Consider the following 27,542-nt stretch of genomic DNA (forward strand, 5'->3'; position numbering starts at 1 on the left):
TCACGACTATGTCCTTTGCGGAGTAGACAGAGCCAGCAGTCTTGAAAGATTGGCAATCTAGGTAGTTACTAACAATTTACTGAAACGTGAAATGTGCGCAGTAGTAAGACAACTACTTAAGTTTAATAATTTTACATTCAGTACCTACTTAATGTAAATTGTCATACCTGCTAACGAAAGCTAATCATAATCTTGAAGATCCCGGGATACCCATGACCACGATTTTGGGTATAGGGTTTTTACACGAAGTGCTGACTTCCCGGTAGACCTGGCAGGTGAACCTAACCCATACACAGACATTGGTATGTATAATGACTTGTTGCTCCTGTTCAAGAAAGAAACAGACAGACAAGATAATAAAAAATAAATAATCATTTAACAGGCAGATTGAAATTAGGACAACAAAAATTTCAGTATGATACGTGATAACAACGCCATCTATTTTATCATCAAAAATATTGATTAATTGAAAATCCTGCGTAAGACATTTTAGTTTACATATTGTTCACGAGATGGCACTCTATCAAGATATTATTAGTTTTAATTATACACAATAGATGGCGTACATAGAAACACTAACGCCATCTAACAAAAACTTGGCACAACTGATTTTGTATGGCTAAAATAGTTATTGCTCCAAGGTTTCGGCTTATTTTTTTTTAAAGATTAACTGTAAATAGGAAGAACTGATTGATTGACATGAGTGTACCAACGCACAGCCCAAACTACTTTAAGGGATTTGAAAATTAGCATACCTATGCTAGGTAACCTTACCTAAATGGTATAGAGGTGCACTAAAAGATGATTTTCCCAAATTCCCTTTTCTATTTCCACAGGAATAGAAAAGGGTATATTAAGATGGTTTGTTCATGTGGAGAGGATGAATGACAGCAGGTTGACTAAGCAGAAATACAAGGAGAGTGTGGAGGGAAAGGTCGGAGTGGGAAAGCCAAGACGAATGTATTTTAATTAACTTAGGGACGTCCTGGCAAAGGGTCAGATCATGAGTACGCAGAACTGCCGACTTTCCGAGTTATGAATGTGGATGAAGCAAAGGAAGTATGCACAGATCGTGGCAAGTGGAAAGATGTAAATTCAGCCGGCGTGATTTTATGTAACGTTGAATTTTCCATGGTCTCACTCTAGGTCTACTTCTTATTGGCCTAATTCTATACGTCTTAAACGCACATCTTCTATGCATTGGGATCGTATTCCCGATCGCCGCTGTCTCCTAGTGTTCGTCTCTGGAGCATAACGCGTAATCCACTTACACGAGGCAAACAATGTTGAGTATAATTAGATGAACTAATTAGGTGACAGTGATAGTGTGTCAGTTGCCGGGAGAGCCTTGTGGTAAAATAATGAGAGGACGAAAGGGTAACACTTCTTTATCAAATACTCATTCATCTTGGATAACAAGTAAAGAATACTGCCTACTTCATCAATGCAGTACCAGTTAAAATTCTTTGGTAGGAGTACCTATTAGGTAGGTACTAAGCCTTTGCCGAAGCTAAAAAGTTCTTGCTGCTAAGACTTATGTTCCCGGGCCCTGGGTTCGATCTTCATCCGGGTCAAGATAGAAAATAATATTCAGAATTAGAAATATAATGGCCGACGTTTGTATTTACAGGTAAGTACCTTCACCTAGATGTATTTGTTTAATCCTGTGTAGTCACTTTCTTCGTGTATTCCCGTAACATATCGTCACAAATTGAACGTCGTAATCGGCTTGCTTTGTCCCTATTTACTTTCTAAATAAGAGCCTGGATTCCCCATAACTACGATTCCCTATCGTAAGATCATTACATGCGACTCAAATCCGACAGAGGTACGTGGTTTTGTTAAAAAGTTAAAAAAGATGAATCAGTAATCTTTTGCGAATGAACACCTTTTATCTTTCATTATTTTTGTGGCTTAGGCTGTTACAAGAACAACTGGCAATTGTAACCGAATTGGCAAAATTAATAGAATTGTGTCACAATAACAATGGCCGTATCTAAGGCGCGTTATTTCATATTGTTATAGCTTGAAATAAACAGAATCAGCTCGGGAGCACAATGGATGAAAACATAATTTCAGGGAACAGTTCCTCTAAATTTAATACACTTCTCACAATATTATTGAACCAAGGAAGTTTTACCTAGACAAATAATGAGTTTTATAATATGGTGTTGTATAGATAGGGCGCTGATACTTCAACTTAATATAAGTCGTGAATGATAGGTTAAAAAGTTAAAAATACATATATTATATCACTAAGCCAACAGCTAAACGTAGCCAATTGACCTTTACCAGAATGTTGGCTCTGTCTACTCCACAAGGGACATATACCTACGTGATTATATGTATGCATACAATAAAACCTTAAAAAAAAGTCATTTAAAAAATATGATACTACGCAGTATTGGTGTTATAACGGAGTTAAGAATACCCATTCAATTTAAAGGTCAGGACAGAATAGACCGGGGTACATCAATTTGTCCAAAAACCAATTTCGCGTTACGTTTTAACGAGTTGTAACAAAGTGAGCGGAACGAAGAAATGGACTGCTTGGGATCATTAAGCAAGGAGTCTTATTAATATTCACATCTGTTGTAAGAAAGTATTTTTTGTGTGAAAATTATTACGTTGTACGCTCTAATCATTTTGTCGAAAGACATGTTCCAATATGATTAATTGTACTCGTTATAGAAGATTAGAATAAAAAATTAAATTAAAAAATACCTAATTCCTTAAGTTGCTGAAATGCCGTGTTCTCAGAGAAAAGATTCCATTTAGTTTTAAATTTAAATTGTTTAAAATTTTTATTTGCATATTTTATAAAGTCCTAACTATACTGTGCAGTATTCTGAATAATGAATTTAAAGTACCACTTACAAAACTACGTTGGCAATTTTAAGGCTAAATAAAACCAACTACTTCTATCTTTACTATTAGTGCTTAAAATTACACCAAACGTGGTTATTATACAATAATATAATTTTATGTTTATCATTAGAAATGTAGATCTTATTATTAGTTTAGTATTTGTATATTAGTAATGTTTACATAATGGTGAATTATAGGTATTGTATAAGTATTATTTTATTACTTAAATTTTATAATACTTAAATTAAAAGTTGAAAAAAAAAACACTTCGTCTTTTACTTTCAAATTTAACTGAAATGAGAGAAGTTTATAGAATCCATAAAAAGTCTGTAAGTATCTAAAAAGGATATTAAACAACTACCTACATTAAAATATCATCTTCATCTTCATTGTTTATGGATATTGGAAGAACTTAGTTTTGTTGAAAAAAAAAACGTTGTAATCGATTACGCCGATAAACCCGGTTAATATATAATAATATTAGGGAGCTATGAGTATAATTTAATTAGGACGAAGATAACACTGCAGGGATTTGACAAGTTTTTATACGTTTCCGTTTGGTATATAATTCGTACCGACCAAAAAAAATCACACCCACCTGGATGGCAAGGCACGTGGCAATCATCCCTTTCCGGTGGGGTCTTGGCAAAAACGTTCCAATTTCAAAATGTCTAAAGCATCGTTCACACAAAACATATCTTTACCCGTTTTGAAATAAGAATCCGCGTTCCATTTTCGTTTCAAACGTTCCAGTTTATTTTCTTTTTAATTTAATAAGACGTGTGCTTATTGTCTGTGTCCAGACACTATGACGGTTTTATTATGACAGCGACTTTTTATTTACTGGTGCGATACTATGGTGCGTGAAATACTTTTATTGTTCTTGTAGTTCCGTTTCCCGTTTATTTAAGTACTTACGTAAGAATGTGGTATGGCTATAATCAATCTTTGGTTATAATTTTCATTGTCATTGTCCCTTAAATTGCCCTTCTCAAATCAAAAAGTTGGAAGGTGCCTTCCAAAAAATAAAAAGTTCTGAAGTTATGGTATCTCCTTGAAGTATTTCTGCATTTACACTCCATTTTCAACCTGTTTTTGGGCTATTTGTGAGGACCCTAAAACACAAATTATTACAATATAATTAATTACAGGTGATGATGATGAGTGTATGAACAAATTTTTCTATCTTAATGTTTGTGACAATAGTACTGGAAGTAGGATACCGCAAAGCGAATCGTTTGCGACGACCTTTATCCAATACAGAAATATGAGCGGCAAATGCCTATTTGGAGCAGATTTATTACTTCAGCTTAGAGCAAAAGGGGTTTGATTCAGAAGTGTCACACTCACACTATTATTGTTCATTGGACAGCCTTTGTTGATATTGTGCTTCTTTATTTACGATTATGTACAATTTTTACGGACGATTAATTTAACACTATCGGTTTGGCTCGTGCGTTCCGGTGACGTGAATAAAAATTGTTCCATTTTTAAACTTCCTTTTTACAGAACATAAATTTCGCACTAACGTGTTTTTTTTTTCTTTTTCATTCTGTAAACAACCAGTGCACAAAAATGTTTTATTTTGTATTTCATAATAAAAATATAAAATTGTTAGGTACTCACACAGAGGTACATTATTTCCAAAAATACCTACATTAGCTGTCCTCTTACTTGTACCCTAGATCAACTTAATTTAAATTTAGCGCACAATCCTAATGAAATAGTAACACAATTGTGTATGCAAATCTAATAAACACTAATACATTCCAAGCCCTTTTCGGCCGAATACCAAACAAACAACAATTTTATGCAGATTGGTGGTACTTCATTTTATTCATTGCTTGCCCTGTTTGCGGCTAGCAAACAAATCAACGGTGAAATGGCAAACAAGAAGAAAAAAAAAATACAAAAAAACACGAAAAGGGCTTCAAACAGATATCTGTGCAAATAATCCTTTTTGTATCGGTGTTTGGGTAAGGCTGCGGTTTAGCCGCGGGTGGAAATTGGAGATAAAGGGATAGCGCCCATGCGCTGTTAACTTACAAAGCAAATGGTTTGGTTTTAAGACAGCTTAACTTTAAAATATTGAAACTTTCACCTTTAACCTGTCACTATCTATGTCATTTTGATCATGAAACTAAATGTGGTCCTTGAAGGGTCTTGTGACTATTGTTGCCAATCAGCTTAATCTGCTCCGTAAGGGAACTAGACGTGAAATTTTTACAGAAAGCCAAGTTAAAGCTTTACGAATAATGACGTTTGCATATACTTCAATGATATTCCGATAATTAGTCATGACGTGCCGAGAGGGTTTGAAATTAAAACCGAGTTTATTGTTAAATTAAGTATTTTGTCCTTTACTATCATACGAACATAGTGAAGTATCGAAACATGCAATTTAACAGATCTCAAAGTTGTTATATAGTATTAATAAATAGCAAATGCTTGTACAATTTGAAATAGAAAAGTTTTGTACCCAAAACATGATATTGAGTCGGACAAACCGGTTATAGGTTTACAAACATAATATTTGCACAGTATTGCATGCTGAATTAGATGTAAAATGTAAGAGAGTCCCTTTGTTGGACTGTAAGTGCTCTTGTACATTCCGATGACCCTTTTTATTCATGTCATGTTATACTGATATAAGGGTATAAATATCGGATATAAAATATATTGCGAGGAAACGTGCACAATTGCCTGACAATTGGATGTGTAGAATTATAGTGTTGTAATGTAAGAAGTATCCAAAACCAACAGCAACAGCCTTGCATGAAATAATCAATGTGGTTGAAATTATTTCTGCCTCATCCTTATTAACTTCATTTTCTTTATACGATTTTACGTCGAATCAATAAAAAAAAAAAAACAATTCCGACGATCCTTCAATACTTCTGTTCCCATAGTATTACGCATTAACTGTATTATTCTTTTAAAAAAGACTTAAATCTCCAACAAGAGATTCTTAAACAATTCACCGAAACAATTACATCAAACGAAACAAAGCTATGCAAATCCGTGGAAATTAACAACTCCTTTTTAATACCGGGTTTTTTTTCTCACAACCCTAACAAAGGTTACAATTTGATTGCATAGGTTTGTTGTATCAAATGCCTTTGATTTCAACGCAATCAGTTGTTATTCTTTTTATTTTTAATTGCGGAGTTAAATCTGCAGGTGTTCCAAAGTCAAAATTTTATTCCGATCGGCCCCTTTCTAACGCGCACCCCTAAGAATAACATCGATAAAATAAGCAAACGATTTATTCGATAAACTGGTAGGGTTGCAACTATGAAGTTTCGTTAGAAATAATTTTGAGTAAGTATTGTAAAATAAATCTTGATTAAAACATACTTATCACGTTTTCAGTCTCTTACCTATGGTATAAAATAAGATCGGATCGCTTTATTACAGATAAAGTTTAGATGTCTTGTACTCATTATTAGCACGGACAGAATGAAAATGACGATGAATTATCTTGACGTTATAATATTATCTCTTTCACTCCCTATTTCATTTATCATTCCGTCTTTTGCGTATTTCTGATTGATATTGGCTTCATAGGTCGGGATTCCTTAGAGACAGAATGTAAATAATATTTTGATGGATATTTGATCTGATCGGTCTACCTATTAGCAATCTATAATTGGGTATTACGAGTAGTATCGCAATATTCAATACGGTGTGTTGGGTGTTTTTAAGTCACTCCGACAAATTCTTTAATTATAACATGTTATATCACAAGTTTATTTTAGTGAAGGTCTTCAAAAAATCAAAATGTTCCAAAGATACACTCACTTCATCAATTCGCGTAACTCAAAAGAAAAGTTGAACAAGGACAAGATTTTTTATAGTCAATCGAAACTCATTACATAATCAGAATGCGATTCACTGGAGGGAATTTCTAAAAACGATTCTATTGTCACCGACGAGACGTCCAACAAATGACACATGCAAATGAGATTTTTTTTAAATAAAAATGCGCCTGCGCATCATTGTTAGCCGTAGTTGTTAGCCAAATGTATGCGCGATGCGTTATGACAATGTTAATGTGTCGTGCCCACTATTATTGTTTATATTTTCTGTATTATTATTTGGGGGAAATATAATTTATAAACAACATAAACAAAAATATTTGAGAATGAAAAATAAATTTGAGTACACTAATTCCATATCTGCCTGTAATATATATACGTTGGTTTCACATTTTGGAATATGTTTTGATCCAGACCCCCGTTTGTCATTTAAATTTCCCAATACGATTCCCCTGCAATGAATTTCGCCCGTTCTTCTGATACGAACATTTAGGCAGAGGAAAATTAAATTTTGCTTTATCGCAAAAACCTGAGCCGAGCAGGCGAATGGAGAAATGCATCTACATTTTCTGAAATTTCGCTTTTGTAATCCACCCATGCTCGTGAACTAAATTAAGGTGCTTTTAAGTGATGTTCAGGATTCATTAGTCAAATAATGTCTTGATAAATTTAGATTTATTAAAGACTTCAACTGCATGGGCCTAAAATTTATTGTGCCATTTTTAAATCATTACTGCTGTACTTAACGTTGCAGGAGAAATAATATTAAAATCTGGTGGCATTATATTTAAGAATCGTTTTTATTTTTCATTAAAGCGAAAACATACAATAGTTTTTGTAATCCTGTACCGATTTTAAACACAAAACCAACCTAAAATAAACTGAAAGTGATAAATCGATCACGCAATCATCGCTAAATCAACCATCGATCAAATATCTCAATCAAAAATTGTTACTCAATATAGTGAACTTCGACTAACAATACTTTATTTTTGCAGTCGGTTAAGGCCGCGAGTGGGGCGCGTGACTATTGTCAACAAATGATAGATTGCTGTCAGATTCATACATTTTATATATGCATATGTAAATCATGATGTCATAGTCCAAGATCCCAGAGCCGTAAGACACAACTTATTTTCTAAAGAATGGATCTTTCGATTCTCAGTAGTCTTTCATGTACTTTTAATACCTGCATGTTTGTGAGACTTGCCCGGTGACACCTGCGCAGGTACCAGGCGAGAAAGGTAACTAAAAATCACAGTTACTTAACTTAAATTTTTATGACTGATTTTTATATATATTTTATAGACTATTACTCTGAAGTCATATCAGAGAAGTCAGACGATTTCCATGCGCCAGAACTTTTGTCAGACGCTTTAAAGCTCTATCAAAAAAAAATTAACTTAATTTATTTTTAAATGTCTGACTTTTATATATGTTATTCAGATAACTATTACAAAGTTGTATTAAATCAGTCAGACAGTTTGTAATGACCAAACACCCTTTAAACACAAGAATTACTCAGCCTCAAGTATGAGCGCGATAGCACAATGCGCATGCGCGTCAGAGTAAAATATCTAATATTTGAAAAGTACTTACTGTTTTCAATTTCATATTTTTGCATATCTATTCAAATACGATGAAATTTATAATTAAAATAATAATTAATCATTTTTAAAATAATATAATATATTGCATATAAATAGGGGAAAATGATTTTTTTTGTAGCAATAGCCTTTCAAAAAGAATGATTTTTATTTTATTTAAAAAAATATACCTATTATAATAATTTCAATAATAAAATAATTAATTATGATTAATCAATTGAATAATTATTTTATTGTCTCTTTATCATTTTCATCATCAAAATAATCATTTGAATTTTCATCATTTATTAAATCTCTATACTGTCCACTCAAGTCATCGTCCTCATCATCAGTTAGTTAGTTCATGTACTTTTAATACCTGCATAAATAGGGGAAAATGATTTTTTTTTTTTAAATTCTCTATTTGTTTCAGTCAAAATATTAAATGTACAGACAAAATATTTTTACCGTATGATTATATGTAGTATTTTGATTTCAGTTTTTTTAATAAATACTCAAACAACACAAAAAAAAAACATTTTTAATAAAAATTAATAATATCTTGTTATTGTTGGGACTCGAACTCGGACCGCCAACTTCAGTCTCACGCGCTAACCACTGGACCATCGAAGCCGTTGCGGTGGTGTCGAAATTAAAGTAGACTACATACATATGGTCACGTCTATATCCCTTGCGGGGTAGACAGAGCCAACAGTCTTGAAAAGACTAAATGGCCACGTTCAGCTATTTGGCTTAATGATAGAATTGAGATTCAAATAGTGATAGGTTGCTCGCCCATCGCCTAAAAAAGAATCCCAAGTTTGTAAGCCTATCCCTTAGTCGCCTTTCACTTATATTTATAAGTTATAGGTTTACTATAACTGTACTATTTTTTAATTGTTTATGATTTTATTTTTACGGAAAATTCTGCCAGCAACGACAATCTAACTGATGATGAGGACGATGACTTGAGTGGACAGTATAGAGATTTAATAAATGATGAAAATTCAAATGATTATTTTGATGATGAAGATGATAAAGAGACAATAAAATAATTATTCAATTGATTAATCATAATTAATTATTTTATTATTGAAATTATTATAATAGGTATATTTTTTTAAATAAAATAAAAATCATTCTTTTTGAAAGGCTATTGCTACAAAAAAAATCATTTTCCCCTATTTATATGCAATATATTATATTATTTTAAAAATGATTAATTATTATTTTAATTATAAATTTCATCGTATTTGAATAGATATGCAAAAATATGAAATTGAAAACAGTAAGTACTTTTCAAATATTAGATATTTTACTCTGACGCGCATGCGCATTGTGCTATCGCGCTCATACTCGAGGCCGAGTAATTCTTGTGTTTAAGGGGTGTTTGGTCATTACAAACTGTCTGACTGATTTAATACAACTTCGTAATAGTTATCTGAATAACATATATAAAAGTCAGACATTTAAAAATAAATTAAGTTAATTTTTTTTTGATAGAGCTTTAAAGCGTCTGACAAAAGTTTTGGCGCATGGAAAGCGTCTGACTTCTCTGATATGACTTCAGAGTAATAGTCTATGAAATATATATAAAAATCAGTCATTAAAATTTAAGTTAAGTAACTGTGATTTTTAGTTACCTTTCTCGCCTGGTACCTGCGCAGGTGTCACCGGGCAAGTCTCACAAACATGCAGGTATTAAAAGTACATGAAAGACTACTGAGAATCGAAAGATCCATTCTTTAGAAAATAAGTTGTGTCTTACGGCTCTGGGATCTTGCTCTATCAATGATGAATGTAGGTAGCGCATTGTCAATTGTCGCCAAAGAAGTGAAAATTCGAGGGGTTGACTTTTGTGTTGCGTTAATAAATTATGAATCAGTGACGTCATTTCTTGTTATTATTTTCGTTAAATTAATTAGTTTAGTGTTTATAAAGCCAGGAGGAAGAACAAAAAATAAATGTAGTTCCTTATTCTTAAAAATATATGTCAATATATTTTCTAGTTGCCCTCGATTCCATTAATGACAGCCAAATTAGTTTTATTTACATTTAAGTATTCGAGTCTATTTATATTTATACACATTACAGATATTCATTGAAGAGCATTTAATAAATTGTACGTTCCAATAAATAGGCACGACACTTTCCATATAGGTAGAATACATACAGTTGGTCAATTCAAAAATATTGAAACAAATTACCTATGATGAACTTCTGAATCAAATTAATTTACTCTCCAGTTCGTTAAGCGACCCGTCACCATATAAAAATTCCATATGCAGTGAAATGGCACTTTCAAAATATTGTTACCAATAACCCCGCCCAGGCTGTGCCGGGAGACATCACATACACTGGTACAATGCTGAAATTGTAAAAAAAAAAACCAACTGCATTTTTGGGGTCCCTTTCTTAGTTGAACCCATAATATAATTTTATTTTAATGAACATCCACAGATCACACACACAGACACAGATCCATTTGGAGTTGTAGTTTTACAATTTTATACATACAATTGTATAAAAAAAATCAAACAAAAATAAACATAAACTTTTAGTGGCACAGACATTATAGAGTCTTTAATTTGAATTAAAAAATGCTTTATGTTTTACATCAATACTAATATTATACAAATTTTGCATACTGCATATATTGTGAAGTACAGAAAATTAGATGTCACTTACTTTACACATAGGCAGAGCCGCAGGTGAATGCTATGTGTAAAGTAATATATGCTATACTATATATGCTCGAGTATTTAATTGTATTAACACTTTTTTTATACTCGTACGGAACCTCATTGATATAGTGGAATACTCTTACCATAATTATTTTACAATGGAAGGGTTGTACAATAGTCGCATCACGTTACATTTATTTTTGACAGGCTCACTGTTGGTCTTTTTGTAACCAGTGGGCCGATCCCATAACGTATTCATGCAGTGATTGATGTAACTAATTAATTTTGTCGAACGCGTGTTCCAAAATTCGAATACAGATACTTGAATTCTAAATTAAAATTTGTACTTTTAAGGGCGTATTGTGGAATTTACAATGGATAACATTTTTAAATATATTTCGACACGCAGTATCGAATCACCCTTTTTGATAATTGTTATTGTAAATCTTTTTTTCTAAATTATGAAATGGAAGTACTTCGTTCTTGATTGAAAAAATCCACATTACTGAGTTTTTTCTTCATATTTACAAATCTCATGCGTGATGTGATTCATTCTTATTTAAATTGTTAACATTTTGAACTGATTATTCAGTACTGTGCAAGAGTAACTGTTGAATCCTTATTTTATAATTTATCCAGCTAAAACCTAAAAAAATGTCGAATCGAAAAGCCAATTTTTTGAAGAAATGAAAGACCTAAAATTCTGCAGTAGAAATACTGACCTTTCGAGCTGAATTAATAACGACGATGATGTCACAGACATAAACTCTTGGAAATGAAACGGTTTGATAGAGTACGTTCTAGAGTTGTGACTGTTTTATTAAAGTCATGATTTTTAAGATAGGTTGAAGATTATACTTTTTGATTTTGTCCTGGTCAAATAGCATTGCTTTTCGTATTTCGAAATACAAATTAAAATTCATCAGTATTTTCATTGCAAATTTGAATTCCATGATGCCAATGAGTATTTTACTGAAAAAAAATATAATACTTTCCCTATTGTGAACATCATTAAATCTACAATATTTTTAAGCTTTCACCTATTTGTGACATAATTTTCTCCCGTGAGAACTGACATGACACCATCGTTATAAAAATTATAATGTTTTTTTTAATTTCATTGTAACGATTAAACTCAAAAACTGCTCGACGATGTATGATGATGTTTCACACAGAGTTAAACAAAACCTTCAGAATGTTTCAGGGAAATTTCTTACGGGTGAAAGCCCCGCAAAAAAGCTAGTCATTAATAATTAAAAAATCATCCAGTTTTCAGCAGTTCGCACTATGTGGTGGCGTAGCCTTCCTTGCCCGCATTACCTTGACTTTGATGTTACGAAACGCTGGAGATGAAAGTGCCTATTTCTAAACCTGCCTTTACTTATAACCATATCTATATAGAATCGTAACTTCCAATGTGTTTATTTATGAAAAAAAAAATTTATTGGTGTTTTTTGACGGTTTGCGAGTGTATTAGATAGAAAGAATTGGATCACGTTGCTTACTTTTCGGATTGGTATATTCATGTACGCTTTTATTTTCTTATTAAAGTAATGATCACGGTCTTTTATCATACCTTTTTTACAAAAAATAAGTTTATAGTGAACTAAATATACTAAGTTATTGATCTTCATACCTGTTGCAATTATTTAAATTTTATTACTATCTTATTTTTGGTCAATACAAATAATTACCTTGAAGTTTATTAAAAACAGTCAAACTATTTGTTTCACCAATTAGGTACAGTTAATAAAAAACGAGATTAAATGTTAATAAAAGATGTCCCACAACTAATTAAACAAACTCATATTGACGTTCGCCAATTAAAAGCTTCACTCATGATCGAGTCCTTCCATTTAACAGGACGTGTGTTCGTATTTTATCGCTCTATAAAAATGTCGACCTTACAATTTGGGCCAACTGTAAAGTATTAGAGAAATTATAGCCTTTTTTATTGCCATCGTATTTTTCACATTATTTTTATCACCTTGTGAATAGGCAGGGTTTTTTGCGTTGCTTCTTTGCTTAAATGTTATTAAGTATTTCCTATAGCGTCAGCCCATATTGTGTCATGTTATTTAGAAAGATTTCTATAAAATTTCATTCAAATACAGTCCTAAAGATGATTGCTAAGCCAACACTTGTTTGGCATATAAAATCCAAGTCATGAATTTTATCCGACTGCGCAACGCAATATTATATTATTATTGCTTTTACCCAGTTGGGTTTTTTTGTTTTACACTATTAAATTTTTATTTTTTCTAGCTTACTGAATTAAAAAATATCTACATCGTGCAATTTTTGTGGCTCTTTGGTTATAAATACGTGAGATAAATTTTATTGCTATTGAAAAGTCCATTCTATTTCAAATAAAACATAAATTAACACCTCAAAATATAATCTGAACTGTCGATCGGTCATTGACCGCTGATATTATCAAAAATCTTTCATGTTAACTATTGCTAACATTATAAACCTTAACAACGGGTGTTAAGGTATTTAAAAAATGCTCATGAACAAACCCTTTTTGAATTATTTATCGCACCCCAAAACTCTTCACAATGTTTTTTACGGTTGGTTTCTCTGATTATGTAAATCATTTCAAAGTCTTAAAATTACTCAATATGTAAATGCATGTTTTGGTTGTTTCATTTGTGGCCTTATTTTTAACGCCTAGGTATGTGACTAAGATTGTGTTAGAATGCCACAAAAAATTATTTTAGACATTCTCTGTATTTCATCATTAAGTCAGAGTTCTTTGAAGTCAGCCTATTAAATGGTACTACTGATGTATTTGAAAAAAACGTTAAGCGACATATTTATTATTTTCACATTGACAAAAAAAAATCTTACAAAGCCTTAAAAAAACATTGCTGTAACTTTTAACATTACCATTACTTTCTTACAAACTTTATTACAAATCATTACTTTTATTTTATTACCATGGATTTTTAAATTCAAATCGTGTCTAATCCCATTACTATTGCAAATCTTTATACGTTACACACATTGGTTCACTCGAGTGCAAAACCCTTGTAATCTCTTTTTTAATATATTATAATAAAAGCCCTGCCTAGCATGACTACAAAAGGGCACAACCCTAATTCTCTTTCATTTCTGGACAATCCCTCGATCCTATAAAAAGGTGGTCTGGTCAGTGTTACCCGATACCTTATCAGTGTTACATCGAATCGACGAGTTTTCTAATTATACGCATACAGCTATTGTGATTGAAAACTAAATATTATATAGACGGTTTTAACACCAGCCAGCATTACAAAGGTGCTTCGAAATTTCAACAAAATTGTTTTAGTATGACAGTTTTAACACCAGCCAGTTCGCCAGAGGTGCTTCGAAATTTGAAAATTTCTTTAAGTATGGTACTCGAACTAAGTGCCATTGACGACAGTTTTGTTGTTCCCGTCGATTAAAAACGTGGGAATATTTTCCTAATATCATGTAAGCTATTTCGATAATTTAAAGCGCCGCAGTAGCAGGCTTTATTCATTTCTCTCTCTTATAAATCCTCTTTTTAATAAATAAAAAACTTAATATTATAATTAAAAAGAGGATTTAATGCTTATGTATTTTATTTCTGTCAGCTAAACCTATGGTGAAAAGACTGAAATTAAAAAAATATTTAAGGTAACTTAACAGTTAAAAAGGCATAATAGACCATAGGTCTCAAATCATTACTTACATGGCCAAGAAAAAAGTCACAACTGACTTAAATCCCGTAAAAGACTTATTGAAGAACCACAAAGAATTCTTTGCCATTGTATGACACTATTTCGTTTAACGCCGACCATTTCATCTTTTGTATAAGAAGAAAGGGTAAGAATGTCGTTATGGGGTTAGTGTTGTTAGGTAATAAGTATATTGTGTTTTTTTTTTATGTCTTTGCATAAAAATTGTAGTTATTTCAGTATCGGAGGATAAATCTAACGTTAAAAAGAACGTTACAATACCATCCATTAGTTTTTTTTCCTTTTTATGACCAGGACTTCCTTCATAGTTTTCCATTTTCCTCGCCATTACCATTAAGTTAGTATTAATTCCGTCGTCATTATACTGATACTCACACAGATTAAAAATTTTTTTTATTCTTCTTATATTATCGATTTGTTATTTATTTCGAATGTTTTCTTTAAGACTTTTTAATATACCACCCCATTTGGTTTGTCTCAAATAAATGTTCGAAATAAATAAATATTTATTGTAAACTGGTTTCCGGAGCGATCTCTTCTATTGATCAATATTCAAGATGTCAACTTCACACAGTGTTAAGGGTACGAAGAAGGTCGATGACCTTTCTCAGGAGATGTAAGGGTGGGTTTATTACGTCGTTGTTTCGGTTTTGTCCCCTTTGTAAGCTTTGTTATACACTTGTCTCGGGCCACCTTGCTTTGTGAACCAGATCTTGGATTCTACAGCGTGTGTTTTTTACAGCGACTCGTGAACGGTTGATATGACATTTTTTATGATCACCATTTATATGTTTTAAATTTCGGATAAGAATAAAATAAATACCTATTACATTTTTCTTTTCTTCTTTCGCGGCTTTCGCCCGCGGGTCCGCCCGCGTGAATAGTATTCTATGTCCTTCTCCGTACTTCACACTACCTATATGTATGTCGCCAAATGTCAACTATGTGATCGGTTAAGTGGCTTTCACATAAAAAAGCAACGTACAAACAGATACACACGCACACACACTATTACATCTATTTATACTTAATATATAGTATGAAGAGTGAAGAGAGAAATAAATAAAACATTTATTGCAAGACCTATCTACTATAAAAGTAAAATATTGATCCACACATATTTTTCAAAACCAATAATTATAGAAATCTAATAGTAAAACTTATACATACCTACATAAAATCACGCCTCTTTTCCAGGGACAGAGGCAGGGAGGGGCAGAGACCACATCTTTCCTTTTCCAAATCTTTAAAAAGACCAAACACCCTGTGGCGCTATCTATGCTCGGATTAACAGTAAACAGTAAAATATAATAAAGAGTTAACTGTGTGAATAACAGCATCCTTTTGTGTCCCATTGTTGTTTGTGAGAAACATCTTACAGCTACTGGGTAGAAAAACTATTGTCCAAGCGAGCCAAGTCATTGAAAGAATCACCCTTTTTACTAAAATACTTTAATACGGTCAGTATCAAATTAACGGGATCAGTTTTGAATTTATATTCAGAGTCTTTATAAGTTTGCTCTGCTGTATACAAACTTGACTGGATATAATACTAAGTAATTATTTTTTATATTGCTTTAAGGAATATTTTTGTAACAACACAAGGTGTGTGTAGTAACACAAATATAGTACTACTAACTACTAACAAACTTTCGCAATTATTTATAGTATAAATATAAACGATAAAACAAAAGATGAAGCAAAAGAAGTAGGTATGCAGAGATCATGGCTAATGGAAAGATTATAGCCTTTGCCTACCCCTCCGGTAAAAACCTGTTATTTTGTGTATGTATGTAATTAAAACAACGAATAGCATCACTATTACTCGATTGTTAACAGCAAAACCGACTGTGAAATTCTAAGTCGGCAGTCGGCTTTGTAATAACAGGAGTCGATTAGAACTAAATGAGGTTACGTTTAATCAAAGTTTCAATCGAAAACACAGCCATAACTTCAAATTAACCAGCAGTTAATGTAACAGTCGCACTCTTTGATCGTCGATTGTTTGTTTAAACTACTTTTGGCTAATAATGTCTAGTAAAGATATAAATAAGGTTAAACTTAACTAAAGAACCCTTCGTGTAATTTGTGTAGGAATTAAACATATTCTTTACTTAAAAGTAGTAATTGAATTTTTACTTGTTCTTTAAGTTTTAAAAGCATATCATATTTGTTGGTATAGCAATACCAAATATCATGTGGTTCCCGGTACTTTAGAATTGAAGCATTCATCCATTTTACATGGATTGGTAAAAGGCGACTAAGGGAACAAGCACTTACAACTTTTGCAACGAATCGCATTGGCAAGTGTCTGGCAGGTGGCCGGTCGTAAAAACTTTGGCCTGATAAAATATTATCAGGAAAAGTCAGAAGGCGGTCCCCGGGCCCGAAATACTTCTGTGGAAAGTGCAACCGGGAACACGCGAAAATGAGAAAGAGAGAGAGGTATTGCAATATCAAAGTATAAAAATATATACCAATATTATGAATGCAAAAGTACCGAAAAGGACAAAGTGTGTTTTTTACGCGGACGAAGGGTTCGATAACAATATTTATAAGTACTAATTTAATATGAACATGTTCATTAAGCAGCGTCAAAGAGAATCGATGGACGATTTTTTAAATTCCTAAGAGAATAGATCTTCATAAAAAAAATAGTTTCATGCGAACGGAGACGTGGGTGATTTCTTTATATTCAAATTGAACTAAATTCACAGCAATACTGAATTTCAATAGTGTCGTGTCGTACTCATAAAAATATTATCCGAACGCTTCAAAAATACTTTAAAGAATTCTTCAGTCTTCAAATTCTATTCCAGCCCAATGAGCAGAGAAATCCTTTGCTTAGTCTTACAATGAAATCTGTACGAATACAGCATTCAATCTAGGAATTTGCTTAGGGCATCTGTTGACTCACTTTCACTTTAATCTATTTAATATTACGAACGGATTAAAAGACCTATTTCTTATTAGTTTTACAAAGTACGATTGATAACTTATTTATACCTATTCTATGTTAAGCTTCTTCACGTTATGTCATTTTATTGAGAAGTGTAATATTTATCGTTTTTGAGCATTTAATATACATAACTATTTATTGGAATTGGACAACTGTCAAATTCGATGACTGATTTTCTATAGAAGAAGGAGGTCATAACGAGAATTTTTTTTAAATATTTCATAGAGTTATCGGTAAAATAAATGTAGAATCATCATTTATGAAATTTTCCGATTATTAAGCTGTGTGTAGAAGTGAAAATTTATTGATTTATGTCGGCATAGAATTTACTTAAAGGCCACAAGGGATTGTTTCAAATTTCTTGCTATCGCTGAGTTGTAAATTGCTTTTAGAAAGTTAGCATTAGCTGAAAGTTGTTCGTGACTTCGATACATCATTAATGGTTTTGGAGAATTGAACTGTGAACCTGAAAAGTATAAAGGTAATGCCCTAGACTTAGTTAGATGACTTCTAATTCAATTTGTACCTACATACTTACGTCTTTGTTTTTAGGAGTAAACATAGTATAAAACTTAAAGGCCAACTTTAGCTTAATGGCCTAATCATTGCTTTCATTAAGTATCTCAAGTTCTTGTTACTTCATTTTACGAGTATAATACAGAAGGTAAAATATTCGTTCAATTTAAGCTCGTTCCAATCGTAGTCAAAGAATTTCGGAATTCGTGCGGCAGATTCGTGGCCTTAAAGGATAGTGGTGGAGGGTACTTACAATCTGGAGGCAAAGATGAGAGTATATATCTCTGATATAAATTACATTGTAAATTTTATTTTAATCCTATAAGTTTTAGTAGTAGTACGTTGGTAGTTCCAAATTACACTGTAAATCTTATTCTAATCCAATAAGTACTTATTGCTGAAGAAGTAACAAATATACACATATACTTCGCAATTTACGCAATCTTTCACACTTACGTTACGACGTAGAATTACGTATAACAAAAATATATGTATTTCTTCACACACTCATAAATCGAGCCCCATAATTTGCAAAGCCAAAATCAAACAGTTATTTCACACACTAAACCCAAAACCTAAAACAGATGGCACATGCAAATTACCCGGTCAAACTCGAAACGGCTCTCATCGGAAACACTGAGATGAAACGTGATTTAGAAGCAACTAGTTATAACAATTGATAAGGTGGACCGCATGCGAAAACCGGACGAAATGCTAATGATTTGGCTAATTTCAGTAGTGCATTATGAGTATTTGATTCGAATTACATAATAAATCATTTGTAGAAAGAACAAATTCAGATTAATTACTGTATACCGCAAAATCGTGTAAATAAAATGTTGGGACAACCAAAGACAGTTGCAAACGCGTTCTAAAGTCTACCGATGTATCACATAAATTGTTTGGTGTTGGAACTATATAATGAACATTCAAAATCAGACAATATATTTAAGATAATAGAGGATTTATGCATTATAGTAAAAGTTATAAAAATAAACATACATACATATAATTACGTCTATATTTCTTGCGGGGTAGACATAGCCAACGGTCCTAAAAATACTTATAGCTCACGTTCAGCTGTTTGCCTTAATGATAGAATTGAGATTCAAATAGTGACAGGTCGCTATCCTGTCGCCTAAAATAAGAATCCCAAGTTTATAAGCCTATCCCTGAGTTGCCTTTTACGACAACTATGGGAAAGAGATGGAGTGGTCCTATTCTTTTTTCTATTTGTGCCGGGACCCACACGCCTATAAATAAACAACTGTGTTTTTTCTATAAATTTTTCATCTAAATTTTTTTCAACAATTTTTATCAAAATTAAAATTTTCAAATTGTTTGTTCCAGGTAAGTGTGATGAGAAACTAACGGAAAGGAAGCTGTTACAATAAAAGAAACTTTCCAAAGTCGTAAGTTCTGCGATTAGAACGAGTTAATTATAGGTCAAGCAGCATACCGACCCTCACGGGGCCTTTGTGAAGGAAACCTAACTCGGGGTCTTTCAACGGAGGTCCTTGCCCTTCACTAATGGACGGTAAAGCACATAAAAGACCTTCTTTTTGGAAGTAATTATACTGTATGCAGACTTCGTTGGTACTGAAAATACCGAGAAACTTGTAAGTTTTATTTTTATATTGTGACAATATTGACGATGTTCGTTGTAAGTAGGTAATTTGGCTTAAGTTGGGTTCGGATTTTTTTAAATTAACCGTTAAAGCGCCTATCAGCTTTATGGTTTAGTTATGTAATTGACATTTGGAGTTGAGGGACAGGTTGTTATCTAAAAGTTATTTCACATCACATAAAAGAAGAATCGCAAGTCATTAAGAAAAACTCATTCAATAAATTCTATAATCGGAATCCATACCAGTATGAAGCTCAAAGAAATTCTACATACGAGTTGTTAAATTGAAACGGTAGGTAAACCAAAAATACTGTGTAAAAAAAAGGTGTTATTCCTTATTTACACACTTTTACTATTTTCGAACTGACGTTTTTCATCGGATTTCTGTTCACGTACTAAGATCTTTTTATTTATTTATGTAAAATCTTATTTTCCTTAGAGGCAACCCTACTCAATCTCAATACAAACTAAGATTGAACATGACTTACTGCGGCGTCTCAATTCGCGTATCTAATCCGTAATCAATAGCTTCAATACACCTACCGTTTACTTTATACTCTCGCCAGAACCGCTACGTGACTGGACAGAGAACATTCTTTATACTTATACTGTTACTCTGACGTGAAATTGTATCGATATTTGTTTTTTTTTTCTGTTGCGAATACGATCCTTATTATTCGGTTATCAAGATCAGTGGTCGACAATTATATTCATTGGATTACTCAAGGAATTAAAGAGTAATATATATATGTAATGTATTATTTACTTACCTTTATGTCAAAAATTAATATCATTATTATAGTTGAATTTTTGGTTTTTGTGCGCATTCTTCGCAAAGCATTTATCGATGTTTATTTTGATACATTGCACAGAAATATGTACCTACTTAATATGCTGGTTTAAATCCGAGGTACCGTACAGTGACATCCTTACACTGATTTGAACAGTTTCACAAATCACGTCTTTATCCCTTACGAGCAAGGTAGTGCCAATGTCACTAGACTTGAAGGCCACTATCCCTAGATGACTTAGTTATCTTAAAATACCTGATAAAGTGAAAACTTCAACAAAAATAATGAAAAATGGTACACATCTCAAAAAAAAATTCCGTCTTTCTAACACCATTTATCAAAAAGTTTTTAACTTTAAAAAAAATCTCCACTGCTATGTGTAGTGTACAACAAAAAGTCTAAACCCCGGATGGGGTCAATTAAAAAAAATGCCTTTTGTATATTTATCGTCCTAATTAACGCGTTCGGAATTGCATCTAGGGCCTCCGACACAGGTGGTCGTACTAGCACAGTGACCCCGTTTCGCTCGCCGCAGGGCGCCACTCACCCTTTACTTCTCGATAACATCTCATCTTTTCCCTCTGGGAGAAAATTGAGGGGCTCTAATTACTCTGAATGTATGTGTTTACCATAATGTTTTGCGATGTCAAAGTTGATGCTCCAGAACTAAGTCATAAAGATTTATATTAACAGATCCTACATACTTTTTAAGTTTTATCAAAATCAGATCAAAATTAATGAATAATCACAAACGAGCGTAGTCTAAAATAATAAAAACCGCTGCAGTCCTTTTTCTGTATTTACAATAACTTATTGGGCAATTTGGACATTTTGAGCATGCCATCTCATTAGTTATTTGTACTTTAAGCTGACGATATATTAGACTATTAAAATATATTATTATCAGTCACCTTCATCAATATTAGGATACCAATCATTAAACAAGCAGGTGGAACTATTAAAACCAAAAAAGGCGAGTAGGTGGTCGTTTTGTACGATTTGTTTGTATTTTATTAGAAATAATTATCAGCTACCTGTTCATTGAAAAAGGTAAGCATGCACTTATATCGATTCAACTAGGTAATTAGGACCTACTTATTGATTGATTTTATTGATTCTCAAAAAATAATTATTGAACACATAGCGGAATATCATCGATCAATCTTCACCTGGTAAGAGCTTAAAGTTTACTCTGACTTTTTTTAGTTAATTAATAGAAATATATTTGCTGTAATATTTTTGTAAAGTGATGAGAGAGAAAGCGTTATTGAAAAAAAAAAAGGATTTTATTACACTGATTATATTTTTTTACTCATGATACCTAGGTAGGTACTTAAACTTTATGAATGAAGAATGTTTCATTGAAAACTAATGAATTTTTTATCTAAATTTTTTTCACAAATTTTATTGATTCTGTAGGTAAACAAAAGCTGCTGCATGTAAGTCTAATGTCAACACATTTGCACATTGTTAATGCAATGATGGATATGCCCTGTCTGATAAGCTACATTAGTATGCGAAGCCCCGAGTCTCGAGTAAAGAGGCGTGTAGTGTGGCATCGGTAAATGCGGTGACTAACGTTGACAAATGTCACCCTTGCGTCTGCCAGGCTTGAAATGTAGGCTAGCAGAATTTGTGCTACCACCTAAGGGATTTATATAACGTGCATACCCATTTGTATGTCCATGCTAAATGCAAATACTTCGCTTTGTTGGTGCAATGAATTTAACTGGCTGTTAATAAGTAGTTCTCATTCATTCGAAGTGCTTCTTTAAAACCTTAAACTGTCTGCAACTTGAACTGTCACATTCAACTACTTTTATAACTAAACATAAAATAAATGTTTCAGTATACAATATTTGGTAACCAGTACCAGAAACGAATAACACAAACATTAGCCCACTCATAATCTTAACTACAACCATAAAAACTCAAACATATTTTCTCCCAAACACATTTGAACTTTTTTTTGCCAACCGGTTAACAACTAACAACAATCCGTTCAAATTTTGAAGTTGGTTCGATGGATGCAAGCAACAAAAATGCATGCGCACGCGCTACACTGCATCTCCACGCTGCTTGGGTCGACCAATCAGAGGCTCAGTCGTCCGCAGTCTGTCGTGGAGTGCGGTTGTGTTCGACGTTGCAATGTGACCGTTCATTGTATCGAACAAAATAGTCGATGTGACATTTATGAGAAAGATGTGCATTTTGTGGAAATGTGCCTGTTTTCTATGACTCTTACGTGTTAATATACTGTTGTATTTGTGACTCTTCAAGTAGTTGGATTTTACTATGGTTATCGTCAGCGTATTTAACAGGTCAGTTAAGATTATTCATTAATAAGTTCAAATTTCAATATTGTTTGTATGTAAATTGGGTGGTGGCGTAGTGTTGTTTCATTATATATTGATAATTCATCCATTCACATTATTTTATTCTATTGTTTATCAAATTTATGCTTATCAGTCAGTTGATGTGCCACTTGGCAACTTGTAAGTTAGGTGTAAGCATGTACATATGTTGGAAAGTATATGCTTGTATTTTTAATTTTAAGTAGGTATCTGTATTGTAAGGAATACATAATCTGGTTGTAATGGTAGGTATTGTGTAGGTAGATACCTGCTTACATATCTATGCCTTTCATATCTAACGATGATGTACTTACCTATGTAATATTTTTTTACTGATGTATCTATTCCGAATCCTACCTATTATGGACTGGACATGCATGGATAGCTAACCGAGCAGGGTAAACCTGGTTATAACATTGTTTATCTAACTTTTGTTTTAATATTCACTATTGTTTTGTAATCTTCTGTTTTGTAATTTCCGCTTGATTAGCTGTTATTCATTTGTCTTGAATAACCATACATCACATCTATAAGCTACCTACTTACTTATAAATATTTTCTTCTTAACAAAAGACTCACTTGCATCTATTGGATGTAAACAGCAGACGATTTAGAAACAGTTATTTGTAACAGTAACTCAAACTGACCACAATAACAACAATAGATCTCGCTTAAGCACTGCCTAATTCTTGTAAAAAGCATTATCGTATCAGCGTACTTCACGCAACTTAACTACAATCTAAACAATATTATCTAGATCGATAGAAGCAGCAAGAAGCGTGTCTATAATAAAAATAAATCTAAAATTCAATCAAAATTGTTCCCTTTAGAAATTCCTAACTGATTTTGTATCAAGTTTTGAAAAAAACTTGCTCTCATCTTATTATATTTTTCGTTCGTAAATCGATTAGGGTACGGCCACCAGTAGTCAGCCCCGCACCAGTGGTCAGCCTTTTCCGGCTAATATCCTATAAGAATAGCGTTCTATTGCAAATAATCCAATCAGGTCACTTTTGAAAAAGGCCTTGGCTTCTTGTTGGTCAGTTCGGAAGATCAGAATGACGCCACGCGGTTGCAAGAAATAGTATTCGGGTTCCATTTCAACGTTGTCACTTGGCGAGTGAAGAGGCGGCGTGCGCGCCAAAATTTTCTTAGTGGGAGGTGTCCGAGAAGAAGGTGAATTATTGTGATTTCTTATTAACTTTTATATCATGTCTTATAAAAATATACTCGATGTACATTTTTCACGTCAAAATCAAATAAGTAATATAACAGTTTCTTTATAGTTATTTAAATAATGAGGTGGCTGACTACTGGGTATGCGTTTCTTTTACCTTATCCAGTGTTCAGCCACCCCCGGCTGAGTACTGGAATTTACGCATATTTTTAAATTAAAGTCTTATTGGTATCATTTTAAAGTCTGAAATTCACATTTTAATTTAGTATAAACATGCCATTCAACATTTCATCAAAAATCCAGTAGTCGGCCGCCTAACTAGTTTTGTTTAAACCACGGCGGAGTACTGGGAAGGGTGAATCCAGTGTTCAGCCATCCGTAACTCACGCTGCTTAATTTATCGATTTATTTAATAAGCCCTTAAATACTAAGTATTTCCTTAATTTGTTGGTATTGTTTATTTTTTACAGTTCCATATGTCTCTTTCGAGACCCATATTACAATACCCCGAAGAGAAAGTTACTCAAGCTTTAGACGCTATTAGAAATGGCATGTCTATTAGAGAAGCTAGTAGAAACTATGGGGTTCCTCGAGGCACAATTCAAGATAGACTTCATCTACGATAACAACCCTCCGATGTCAAGAAGTGAACCGACGTATTACCAAAAACCTAAGACTTATTCTGTGATACTCATTCGATCACCGAAAGTATCACCTTTTGTTCGAAAGCATCTCATTATTCCGTCACCTATAAAGAAAACCGCATCTCCTGAATCTGATCTGATCTCCTGATCCCTCTCTATCGTCTGAAGAATGGAGGCAATTTGAAATTATGAAAGAGGATGAGAAACAAAAAAAAAGAAACATGCCATTGAAGAAAGAAAGTTACAGAGAAAGAAAAATAAAGAAGAAAAGCAAAAGCCGAAAAAAGAAAAATGAAACCAAGAAAAATAAAGCTGTGAATTCTATCAAACGTAAAGTGAAAGGACTTAATACAAAAAAGAAAATTGATGACTCTGATCCAGAATTCATTATGAAAAGTATTAAAAAAAGAAAATTAAATGATATGAAAGAAAGAAAAGGAGAAGAAGCAGAGCAGACTAACTGTGATCCAGAGAAAGCTAAACCAAATAAGATTAAAATCCTCAGTGATATAGTCATAACACCTGGAACTCCTGTGAAAGAAACTAATAAAGAAAATTTAGTTCTGAAAAAAATGGTTAATCGTAGAGAAACCTTTAGAAATGAAGAAGTACTTCAGAATTTTTTAAATAGTGATTTTAATGATGAATAAGTTGATAATGGTTCTTGTGATATTAGAGTACCTACTAAGGTCTTATTATTTAATTAATTTGATTAAGTTCCTACATAATTAAGCTTAAAACAATCGATCTCAGGAGAGGCTGACTACTGGTAGCTACATGGCCGAGTGCTGGCTTGTGCCGGCTGAGTACTGGGGAAAAGTGCCTTATTTTGATAAATATTTTATTTTCCATACTTATTAAGCAAAATTATGTTATTTGTTAATTGCTTATCAAAGTTTAATAAATGATTAAGTATATAAGTACAAAAGGTTTTTTATTACTATTTTCAATAATTTTCTATACATATTTAAATTTACACTTTTCGCTAAAAGGCTGACTACTGGTACCCGTACCCTATCTCTCGCATAGATGTCAATCATCACGTCTCTATACGTTCGTTTTAAGTTTTGTATGATTTTTAATGTCAGCTCCCCCAACTTGTCTGTCACCGCTATCATTAACTGTAGGTTCATACGTAGGAGTAACAGATTTCTATCATTAATGGAACAGCAGTTTTTGCGTGCCTTATCTATGTTATTATTAGTGTCCGACCGAAGGTCTATTTTTGGCCGAAGCCGAAGCCGATTAATCGGCTATCGCCACAACCTTCGGCCGAAGCCGAAGCCGAAGCCGAAGGTTTATATTCTCTCAGCACTCAGTACTTAATTTTGTTCAATATTGTCTACAAGGTACAATTAATATTAAAATCATTTCAAAACCTCAATATTGAAGGTTTATATATTGACTGTCTCATATCCCTTTCCCTCCTTACGGTACTTAGAAGTACCTCCACATTTTTCGTCTTATAACTTAAGTACGAAAACACTTTATGATAACTACAACTGACGATCCTTCCGAGTACCGTTTCCGTAAGCCAATCACAGAGCGTTTTTTGAATTACCGCGTAATGTTGCCGAAAAATTTGAACAGCAAGTTACAACTTGTCAAACTTTTCGTCACTTCGTTGTGCGGTGTAATTGGAAATGTTTTATAAATAGAATATCATAGGTAAGTGCTATTGTTTTTTACTATTTACGTTGTTTATATCATTAACTACATTTCTAAAAGCTGTTATAATGCATTATCACTTTATTTTATATGAATATTTGATAAAAACTGATGCGGACTTACAAGTACCGTCAGGTGAATTTAGTTTCAAAAATTATGGGTTTTCATAATACTTATACTCGATGAAGTGGATACTTTGTTTTATTAGAGACGAATGTTTTTTAATTTTAATTATTGTTCTGAACTATTTGCTTATTGTTTTAGCTATTTTTTTTTTTTTTTTTTTTTTTCATTTATTTTGGCACAAACAGTCATAAGTACAAAATAAAATATCTTATAGAACAGTATACAGTATTATAGACCAAACAGTGCCGATTAAGTAAATATTATATGAATTATAATAACTTAAAACTACGCGTGTTAACGAACTTTGTGTTATTTAAATTAAAAGTATGTAACGGGATGCATGCATACAATTAGCATTACACAAAAATCGTAAAGAATATAAAAATAAAAAATAAAACCGAAAACAATATTAAGAAATCTGTTTCAAGATAAATTTTGTACACACTTTGTTTTTAGTGGACAACAGAGAACAGGAAAATATGTCTATGTCTGAGAAAAATTTGTTATAATTTACAATGCAGCGATGAAAAAAGTTATTTCGAGTATAATTCCCGCGAAACTGAGGTGGTACTAAAATGTTAAGTTTGCGAGAGGAGCGAAGCGGAAGTCGAGCTTTGGTTAGGAAGTTAATTTTTGATAGTAGTGTAGGGGAGTCAATAAGGCTATTAATTATTTTATGCAAAAGTGCTATGTCGAATTGGGTCCTGCGGTTCTGAAGCGAGAGGATTTTATAGTAACCAAGAGAGAGAGAGAGAGAGATGGATATTACAAACAATCTGCTCTAATTGAAGCCCTGCTATTAGAAGAGCTTCCGGACTGCAACGAAGAGTCTGATGCAGGTGTGTCCGATGATGAAGTAGAAAATCTTCAACTACCCTCACCAAGAGGCTTCGATGAGGTATTTGAAAGAGCTCTAGACAGTGTTTTCGACGAAGTTCCGCCATCGTCGCCGACAAATGAAGATGTATTCGAGTGCATTAGAGTGGAAGGTAGTTTACTTTGATAATTTTTTCTCGT

General features: G+C 32.8%; 1 protein-coding gene across 3 annotated transcripts in view; it reads left to right on the plus strand.

Annotated features, from left to right (window-relative positions):
• LOC106143348 (rap1 GTPase-activating protein 1) overlaps window positions 1–27,542 on the plus strand; it is a 241,744-nt gene that overhangs the window by 69,112 nt on the left and 145,090 nt on the right. For 2 of the 3 annotated variants that reach the window (XM_060948789.1, XM_060948792.1), the window contains exon 1: window positions 22,673–22,877. The exons of the other annotated variant lie outside the window; for it this stretch is intronic. Coding sequence is in view for 1 of the 2 variants with exons in the window: in XM_060948792.1 (XP_060804775.1) it covers window positions 22,852–22,877 (26 nt within the window). In the remaining variant the exon portion in view is untranslated. Of the gene's footprint in view, window positions 1–22,672; window positions 22,878–27,542 lie in introns of those variants that run through there. 3 annotated transcript variants of the gene reach the window in all.

Source organism: Amyelois transitella, chromosome 17 (genome assembly GCF_032362555.1).
Source record: "Amyelois transitella isolate CPQ chromosome 17, ilAmyTran1.1, whole genome shotgun sequence".
Lineage (NCBI taxonomy): Eukaryota > Metazoa > Arthropoda > Insecta > Lepidoptera > Pyralidae > Amyelois > Amyelois transitella.